The 9,588-nt window shown below is 41.2% G+C and overlaps 2 protein-coding genes across 6 annotated transcripts in view; both read left to right on the top strand.

The window, feature by feature from the left end:
* The window catches only part of RHNO1 (RAD9-HUS1-RAD1 interacting nuclear orphan 1), a 41,607-nt gene extending 38,964 nt beyond the window's left edge, over positions 1 to 2,643 (top strand). For all 4 annotated transcript variants that reach the window (XM_074269290.1, XM_074269288.1, XM_074269292.1 and 1 more), the window contains exons 2-3: positions 2 to 256; positions 1,645 to 2,643. In XM_074269290.1, the coding sequence (XP_074125391.1) occupies positions 89 to 256; positions 1,645 to 2,217 (741 nt within the window). In that variant the 5' untranslated portion in view covers positions 2 to 88 and the 3' untranslated portion in view covers positions 2,218 to 2,643. The remainder of the gene's footprint in view (position 1; positions 257 to 1,644) is intronic.
* Positions 2,644 to 3,626: 983 nt separating this feature from the next.
* The window catches only part of TULP3 (TUB like protein 3), a 47,568-nt gene continuing 41,606 nt past the window's right edge, over positions 3,627 to 9,588 (top strand). For both annotated transcript variants that reach the window (XM_074269284.1, XM_074269283.1), the window contains exon 1: positions 3,627 to 3,832. In XM_074269284.1, coding sequence (XP_074125385.1) covers positions 3,642 to 3,832 — 191 coding nt within the window. In that variant the 5' untranslated portion in view covers positions 3,627 to 3,641. The remainder of the gene's footprint in view (positions 3,833 to 9,588) is intronic.

Here is a 9,588-nt window from a genome sequence, read left to right as displayed (position 1 = left end):
GGCCTGAGTGGGGATCGCGGCTTGTCTTCCCGGCGTCTTACCCCTGACAACATGAGGCTGCTCACTGCCCGTCCCTTCTCCACTGTTGATGCCTCCCAGGAAGAAAGGCAAAAACCGACCCCAGAAAGCACAGCTGGCGTTCCGAGAAGGGCCCCTGGAGGGGCCCAAGCATCCCTACGGCTCTCCCCAGCTGGCCGCAGCCCTCCCGCGGCATGCTCCCGCCAGACCCCTAGACCACAGGACCATCACCTCCTGGGTAGGGCCAGAGAGCTCTCCCCCGAGCCTCCGCACTCTGCACTGCAACACCCCGGGGAAGGGCGCCCCCACGCGCTCGGGGGCCAAGGGGGGAACTAGACAAGGAATTGGTCAGAAAATGGCCACAGGGAAAACTGTTTTTGCTTACTTGGCTCTTTACTTGGCCCTTTTATAAAGAGCAGTGGTTACAGGGGGGACTTTGGGGTAGTGGACACATTTTCTGATTAGAGTGTCTCTTCTAGTAGTGCTTTTGCTTCACTGTCCTGCTACTGCCCACTTCAGTGGCTGGCCTGACGTCAACAGACATCCCCTACGCCAATCATTCATCCAGCCCCCGCAGGAACGCTGGCACCCACCATTGATTCCATCCATCAGCAGGCATTTATTAAGAATTTGTATTGGTGGGCACAATTAATGAAATAATTCCTTCCTACTTCTAAAAAATAACATGTATGTGCACCTGTCTGTCTAAACATACTAGTGCATACGTACACAGAGAATACAAAGTAGTAGGGAGGACATCAGCATTTGGGAGGATTTGTACAGGTACAAGATGCTTGATCTGTGGCTTGGAAGAAAATGATTCCAAGAGGCAGATGTGAAGAGGGCATGAGGAGGGGGGAAAGAATGGCAGTAAGAGATTGTCTTGTGTGAGGAACGCAGAAAAGGTCAGTTGGGTCTGGACTGTGGGAGGTAGAGTGTAGTGTTCACTGAACCTGAAAAGATAGTTTTGGGGCCAGGTTATGAATGGCTTTTAAAGCTAAAGTTAATATTTTATCTTAGGAGCAATAGGGAGCTGCTGGAGTTGACTGAATAAGAAAGGAACAGGTATTACAAAAAAGCAGTGTCTGATGATAAAAGTACCATAGGATATAGAGAAGGGGAATAGATTTTTCATTAACGCCAGATAATCTTCTTTAGGTACACTGTTTACTCTTTAGCAATTTACAATAAAATAATCCCACAATTGACAGTTTTAGGTTATGTGGTAATAAGAGCAGAGACCAATTTTGGACTTCAATTTCTGCATAGAGTGCTTTAAAAAATGACTTGATAGAAGTTGCTGGGAAAGCAACAATCCATACTCTAAGAATAGGATGGATACCTAATTTAAAATTCACAGATATATAGTCCCTTCCAAGTGTTTAGATTAGTCCTATAACTTCATAGGAAGGTTTCAAAACTAAAGCTCCTGCCTTCAAGTATGACATGCATACCTGTAGAATATGAGTTAAATATCCTGTTGATTTTAATGTGGCTATCCACTTTTTTTTTAATTTAAAAAAAAATCATTTAAAATTTGCATATTATATCTGGCTTCTCGAATGGAGATGAAATAGTTTCCAGTGGTGTTTGTGGGTCTGGACTGACTGTTTGTTTCTTTCTTAGGTGTCTCCTCAGTTTGAGAATACAGGAGGCTGGTTGCCACTCTACCAAAAGCAACATCAGGTGCCTTACAATCTTCGGAATCTGGCAAAAGGTTCAAGTCGAAAAGCGACCAAGCATAGGTTTCCACCTCTGTCCTTTGAGAGTTCAGTGGCTTCTTCCAGTGAAACTGCTTCGGATGATCTGTTAGTTATGGACTGTCCTATGCAGTGTCCAAAGGATACTTCCAGAAGGCCCTTGATCCCTGTATTCAGTCCTCAAAGCTGTGGGGAATTGTCCTCTCATGACCTTCAAAATTCAGATTACATGGTTATCCCACCTGATATCCAGACCCCAGAACAGTCCCCTGTGAAGGGCAATGGGCATATTCCCACAGACCATAGGCAGCATGTGAAAAGGAGCTGCCCCCTCCTAATGGATTCTCCCAAGAGTCCAGACCCTGGACCAGTGCTGGTTGCAGACACACCAGAGGAAAAATATGGGTTGAAGGTAACTTGGAGACGGCGATATCAACTTCTTTCTTATCTCAGAGAGAAGGGGAAATTGAGCATGAGCCAGTGTCTTGTGAAGACATGAATGGAACCAATAACTTGGATCCAGAAGGGCAGACATTTACATTGCCCCACAGATGGTTTTTAATAGTGCTGCTAAATCTAGTTTTTGGCCCTTGAAGAGTTCAAATCAACAGTCTCAAGTATCATTTAGGACCTCTGTGGTCCTTGTTAATTAACATAAGCCTCAGAATCCTCATGGGAACTAAAGCTGAATATTTTGGTATTGCAGTTAGTGGCACAGCATACACTGATCTTTTTTTTTTTTTTTTTTTTTTTTTTTTTATGTTTTCCTTCCATTTGTCTAATTTAAAGGTAATTCATAGTAGTTAGAGGGAAAATGGTCACACGATATTTTTCAACAAATTGTAAATAAGGTCTTAAGAGTGGAAGACAATTTTTAGAAAATATTAAAAATGTTTACAAATAAATTCTGAAAACTATCGGTGAATGCTGACCCTTTTTGCCTGTTCGTTCAACAATATTTCCTATTTAACACAGATGGCTCCACTCATTCAGTGGCATAGGTACCTAAAGAAAGGAAAACCTCAATGGTTAGGAGACACAAGTTTGGGGTTCTGATAAGTTGGAGAGCTCGAGGTAGTGCAGGGCAGGTCTAAGACTGCAAAGGAGATTCTATAGAAGGCCAGAGAGAGCAGAATTGGGGTGGCTGGAAAGGAAGGGAACAAGTATTATGAAACGACTAATATGTGTGCCAAGCCCTGGGACAGAGTTGTGCCCCATTTTCCAGGACAGTCCAGATTTCAAGAAAAGTGTATAGTTAAGCTTTGCACAAGTAATAGTCTTTATCAGACAGCTGCTCTTGTTCTGGATTAAGAAAAGGGATGTGGGTTTAATTTGCAAACGTTCTCTCATTTGATCCTCAAAACAACCCTGAGAGGAAAGTGCATTAGTATTTGTTACAATTGGGGAAACTGAGGCAAACAGGTTGAGTGACTTGCCCAAAACCCCCCACAGCTAAATGAAGGCACAGTTGATCCGACAGAGCTCCATCCACGTGACATCCTAGGTAGGTCTTAGACCTCATTCTGAGTAGGTTGGAGAACACCGAGGTGATTTGGAGGCGGCCCTGAATTCTCTAAAATAGTCCAGGGCTACGAGCTGAGCTGGCCGCTCCCGGGGCTCGGACTGCTCACATCCCCACCCGAGAAGGCTGCTCAGTCCGGGCTTGGCCTGGGGAAGAGAAGTTGCTTTGGGTCTGGGGGAGTGAGAAGGTCACGAGGTCCGCCTCCGAGCATGCCCCCTGCGGGCAGCGGCTGCGCGGGGGGAGGGCTCCAGACCTTTTTCTTTCCCCCACACCAGGGCGCGGAACTCTGGGGATCGCCAGCCTGGGCCAGCCTCCGGCTCCCACGCAGGCGCTCTGCACTAATGAGCCCCTTCCCCTCTCCTTAGAAACCCTCCCGCATCGCTGGACGGGAGCGCCAGCCAATGAAGCGGCAGCGGTGGCGCTCCGGACCAATGGGGGGTGGCGGTGGTGCGGGGTCCGGTTGCCAGGGGGCGGGCGGCGTCGGCGGCGTCGGGAGCCGGGGTCGGAACCGCTGGGACTGGATGCAGCTTCGGCTCGCCGAGCGGCTCGGGATGGAATCGGCGTGCCACAGACTCGGGCCCGGCGGGGATAGGTCAGCCCTGGGGAGTGGTCGGTCTCCTGGGAGCGGGGAGAACGGAGCTTGGCTGTGGGGGTCGGGACTCAATGGTCAGGCCCGCGGGGCGAGGGCCATCGGGGCTCGCGACGGGCCTGGAGGCCGGAGGGAGGGAGGAACCCGCGGGCTGGCCAGGAGCCCCGGGGAGCCGGGGCAGGCAGCGCCGCCCCCACCTTGGAAGCTGCTGCTTCTTGCCCGTTCTCCGCTCCAAAAAGGAGGGGTCGCGTCTTCCCGTCCTTCGGCCGCCACTAGGCCTCATTTTTTCCTCTTTGGAGGGTAAAATGAGGATCTGATTACAAGAAATTCTGTGTGCAAATCACATCAATAAAATAAAATGGAGTGATTTCGTTTTTGAGGATGTCGAGGCAGAAGCGCTGTTAGTGGGGATCCGGGGACTAACCTTAACTTAGAAGCTTTTTGCTGGCTACCTGGGAGCCGAAAGTGCAAAATCAGTTCGCGAATAGAAAGTATCTTCCTTGTGCATTTTTGGGATCTTTGCATATGTACATGCGGTGTGCGCCTTACCTAGATCCTTTGCTTTTCTGCTCTCCAGCTGTTCCTCACGCATTATTTGAGATTTTTGCTCGTTAGTGTTTTATCTAAATCTTTCATCCCTTTCATCTTCATCAGAGGCAGAATTGGGGAAAAAGCCTTTACCTTAAATTCCGGTAGCTTGTCAGTTTGCAAAGAACCTTCCCTGGAACAGCGCTCTGATGTGGATAGTGTACTGACTGTTTGTACCTATTACACAGAGGAGTAAACTGAGGTTCTAAGATCAAGTGGTTTATTCTTGGTCTTCAGTTCTGAGGCTTTCCACTGTTTATAAGGTTATGGAGGGGCAGCCTGAGACTTGGGAGAACTATTGAAGACCTTTAGCTTATCTGTAAATCTAAATGGATGTAAATCTAAGTTACAGTATAAATTTTAATTAATTACAGTCAGAGGAGTTGAAAACATCCCCAGCAATTGTGATTTCTTTTCCAAACACACTGATTTCCAGGGAGCTGTGAATTCAGCTCCTTTGGACAATAATTTGCACAAATTAATGAACAGATTTCAGAGAGTACATTTGCCTATAAATGGAACTAAATATAATCATGAAACTTAATAACAGAGGTCATATATATATATATATGTACACTATACATAGTATGTGTTCAGGTATTTATTAAATGAATATCCTAAATGCTTAAGGATCTTTGATTTCATTTGATAGAAGTTTCTCTCCAATGATGAAGATGACAAGTCCTTTTACTACTTAATAATTTATGTTAATAATGAGTTGCTCTGAATAGACATCATGGACTTAGAAAAGGGTAGAGAGAAAAAAATCAGGCTCAGTTCATTTGACACTCCCAGAAACTGTTTCACCGACTTAATTATTTTACTGTTCAAAGCAGTCGGAGCCTCACTTTTTTCTTCTCAGACATCAGTGTATGTGGGAAAGGCTGAGAGATCGCTATGGTTGTAGACTACTTCTCTGCATTTGTTGAGTGGATGCCAGATACCACACACATAGTTAGATACTCAGATATTTATTGAATGACTAAATACTTCAAACATCTGTGATTTCATTGGTGTGAGTGCTCCCTCTGTTGATGGAGATGACAACTCTCACTACTTTAATATTTCTTAGTGTATTTATTTCTATGAGTAGAATTAGTGTTCTTATTATGAACTATAGAAAAAAGTTGTGTTCTGATGTCCAGCCTTCTAGTAATGAACCTCTCAGCATAGACATCAGCCTATTGATGAATTAAAGTCTGTCTAGTTTGGAAGAACCTGCTGTGCTGTAACCAAAGTCATCACCCACCACCACCCAAAACAAAGGCTCTGTGGAGGATTGGATGAATGAGTGAATTTAAAGTTGTGTTACATGGGTATTAGTTAATGTCTCACATGACTAATGGCTTTTAAAAGCAGGTTTGTCTGATCCAGTAACCAAGAGGTAAAAAGATTTTTAATTTCCTGAATCCTAAATCTAAAGAGAGAAATTTTTGTAGAGTTTGGGGGGGGGGGAGGTAGGGAAGAGAGGAGTGGCAAGAGGAAGCAGTAGGGAGAAAAAAAAATTTTGTGAACAATGTGGAAAAATAAAAAAAGAAAAGAAACCTTTTCTTTAAAAATAAAAAGTAACATCAAAGGTAATTGTGAATCAGGTAATTTTTTGTTTCTGCCAAGTAATAGCTTCTGTTTCTGTTGAGTTCATTTGTGGCTGAGAGCTTTTCACTTTTAGATTTCAGATGTTTGATATTTTGTCAAAAAAGTGAACAAAGTAATACATTTTGTTGTAATAACTGGATTGTAATAGGTTAGGTTCAAAAGATAATAGCTGTCTATTAAGGGTAGGGATATCTGTAACTTAAACAAAATTTGCATTTGTCTATTTTGCTTTGAAGTAAATAGAAAAGTCTTCAAAGCAAATAAGAACTTCCCTAAATCTTAAATTAGAACCCCACTTTGTGATTTTGTGAGGTGATAAATTACAGAAGACTTTTGGAAATGGACTGTATAAATGTCATGATAGGCCTTGGCTGAAATGATGAAAGAAAACACCCAGGAATCAGTATTAGTTGTGGCTCATTTTCAGGCCTGAAAATTCTTACAATGGAATTTATTCATTGCTATGATTTTTTTTTAGATATTAAAAATAAAACTCCAATTTCTGCTGAGATTATGGTCTAGGGGCAGCTAGGTGGCGCAGTGGATAGAGCACCAGGCCTGAATTCAGGAGGACCCGAGCTCAAATCTGGTCTCAGACACTTGATACTTCCTAGCTGTGTGACCCTGGGCAAGTCACTTAACCCCCCAGCCTCCAAAAAAAAAAAAAAGAGAGAGAGAGATTATGGTCTAAAGCAAATTTTAATTTTATCTTTCCTTAAGTTCCTCAGGGTTTCATCAAATTAATTATTGTTTCAAAATATGCTCCTTCCTCTGTGTTTTAAAAATAGCAGTTCATGATTTTGATAGCAGATACATCATGCTAAATGGGAAAAAAAAAATCCATCATGGGTTTGTTTTTGTTTTTGTTTTTTTTCTGATTTTGAATCCTAGAAAGATAATTTCTTTGCTTAATTATTTTTATTCCTTGGAATTGGGGTTTTTTTCCCCCTTGGCATTGTTAATGGGGGGGAAATGGACACTTTCTGGGTCTCCTGATTTTTGGATTTGGATAGCTTAATGTTTTCTTTCTATGTAAAATTGTTGCTTTTTCTGCATTTGTTTCTTTCCAATTTGACATCTCTTCTTAATAGAAAAAAGTAAAGAACCCCTAAGTACTTCAGTAAATTAGAAGCTTCATCTGAAGAGTAGGAATCATGATGTGATAGCTAACATTTATATAGAGATTACTAAGTGCCAGGTACTGTGCAAACACTTCACAACAACTCTGGGAAGTATGATATTATCCCCATTTCACAGAGAAGGTAACTGAAGCAAACAGGTTAAGTGACCTGCCCAGGGTAAAGCAGCTAGTGAGTATCTGAAGCTCGATTTGAACTTAGGTCTCCAGAGATTCCAGGCCTGATGCTCTCTATTCGTTGTCCCTCCTGGGACTTGAGAACCATGCATGCATGGTTCCTTTAGTCTTTCTGCTATTTTAAAGTAGCAATGAAATTATCAAGATTTTTTTCAGATGGAAAAATCTCCTATTTATGTCTACTGCTTTTTATCTAGTCACTGAAATTATCTACTGCCACTAAATTGGTTTTATCTTAGGACTTTCTTAATGGTTCTTTAATGAATAAAACTTCGTCTTAGTTAACCTGTAACCATTAAAGTGAATATAACAGAAAGAGGCAGCATCTTACAGGTCATGCCAGACTAGCATTTTTTTCTGGACAGGATTATTAAATTTGTATATGAGAGTAACAGTGAAGATAGAGTTTGTCTAGATTAAAAAAAAAAAAAAAAGTTTGGTAACATCTCATTTGTAGAAAAGATGATAGATTTGAATTTGGAAATGATACTATTAGATGGATTCAGAACAATTAAATAGTTGGACATAAAGAATTGTCTATCTTAACAGGCAGTCTTTAATGATGTACTCCAGGAATCTGCACTTAACCATATGCTTTTAACATTCTTATCAATGTTCATAAAATTTGCATGTGACAAAAAGCTAGGAGGGATAGTTACTGTGTAATATAGGACAACAATCAGGATCTAAAGAGATCTTGATGGGCCAGGTGTCAAACTCAAATAGAAATCAGACAGTATATTGATTTAGAAAATTCCAAATTAACATTGCCATATTTTTACTTCTTTTGTTAAACATTTCCCAATTACATTTTAAATTTGGTTCCAGCAGCATTTAGGAGTTTTGTGAACTGGACATTGAACCTGATCTGAATCTAACTTTCATGAGTACAAATTGGGGGAGTATTAGAAAGCATTTTGTCTAAAAAGGAAGAAGGCTTTTAATGAAGTTACAAGATCAATGGGAGTCATGTATGATATGGCAGCTAAAAAGTATTAAAAAAAAAAATCTCAGCTTACATTAAGAGATAACTTCCAGAGGTATTCTGATGGAAGTGGATATCTTCAACATAAAGAAGATCCAACTCACTTCCAGTTGATCAATGATGGACAGAAATAACTACACCCAGAGAAGGAACACTGGGAAGTGAATGTAAATTGTTAGCACTACTGTCTATCTACTCAGGTTACTTATACCTTCGGAAGCTAATACTTAATGTGCAACAAGAAAATTGGATTTACACACATATATTGTATCTAGGTTATAATGTAACACATGTAAAATGTATGGGATTACCTGTCATCGGGGGGAGGGAGTGGAGGGAGAGAGGGGATAATTTGGAAAAATGAATAAAAAAATAAAAAATAAAAAAAATTTAAAAAAGAGATAACTTCAATCAATAAAAAGTGCTAACTCCTCCATTCTGCCTTGGTTTGAGACCACCTCTAGAATTTTGTTTGGCTTTAATTACTATGGTTTAAAAAGGACATTGTGGCAAGACTTGGTTGCCTGGGGTAGCAGAAGCTAGTGGATCCATTGAGCCCCAGAGGTCTGAGCTAAAATAGGGTAAAACTGTGTATCTGGCATGAAATCTGGCAAGTCCCTGGGAGGAGGACTACCAGCTTGCTTAAGGGATGTTAAACTGGCCCAGATCAAAGATTTGATGTGAGCAGAACTGGAATGGGGCCTGCAGGTAGATTCTGCAGACCTTGATAAACTGAAGGATATGTAAAGCAAGAATTTCTTAACCTGCGGTCTGTGAACTTAGGGAGAAAATTACATCTTTATTTTTATTAATCCGATAAATAAAATGTATTTTTCCTTCAATTATTCAAAATATTATTCTGAGAAAGTTTATCAGCTTCACCAGCCCATTGTAGAGGTCTTTAACACATAAAAAATGTTAATTCCTGATCTAGAGAAAGAAAAGCCTCAGAAGACAAAACCAGGAGCAATAGGTGAGAGCTGCAAAGAATCATAAATACTGGTTTGATGTCAGGAAAAACTTCCTTACAAATGGGCTATCCAGAAGTAGAATAGGTTACTTCAGGAGTTAGTGTCCTTCTTGAAGCAACAATCAACTTGATGATTTGCTGGGTATTTATTTAAATGATAATTGCTTTTTATTGGTTTGACTAGAAGCCACTGAAAATTGTTCAGTAGTTCTGTCATAAAACTTTACCAAAAAATTGAATGCCCTTTTCCCTACAAACAACTCTGAAATTTTTGTTATTTGTCAGAATCATGTCTATTACCCATT

Source organism: Sminthopsis crassicaudata, chromosome 5 (genome assembly GCF_048593235.1).
Source record: "Sminthopsis crassicaudata isolate SCR6 chromosome 5, ASM4859323v1, whole genome shotgun sequence".
NCBI lineage: Eukaryota > Metazoa > Chordata > Mammalia > Dasyuromorphia > Dasyuridae > Sminthopsis > Sminthopsis crassicaudata.
Note: the sequence above shows the minus strand (reverse complement) of the source record. Positions and strands in the feature narration are given on the sequence as shown.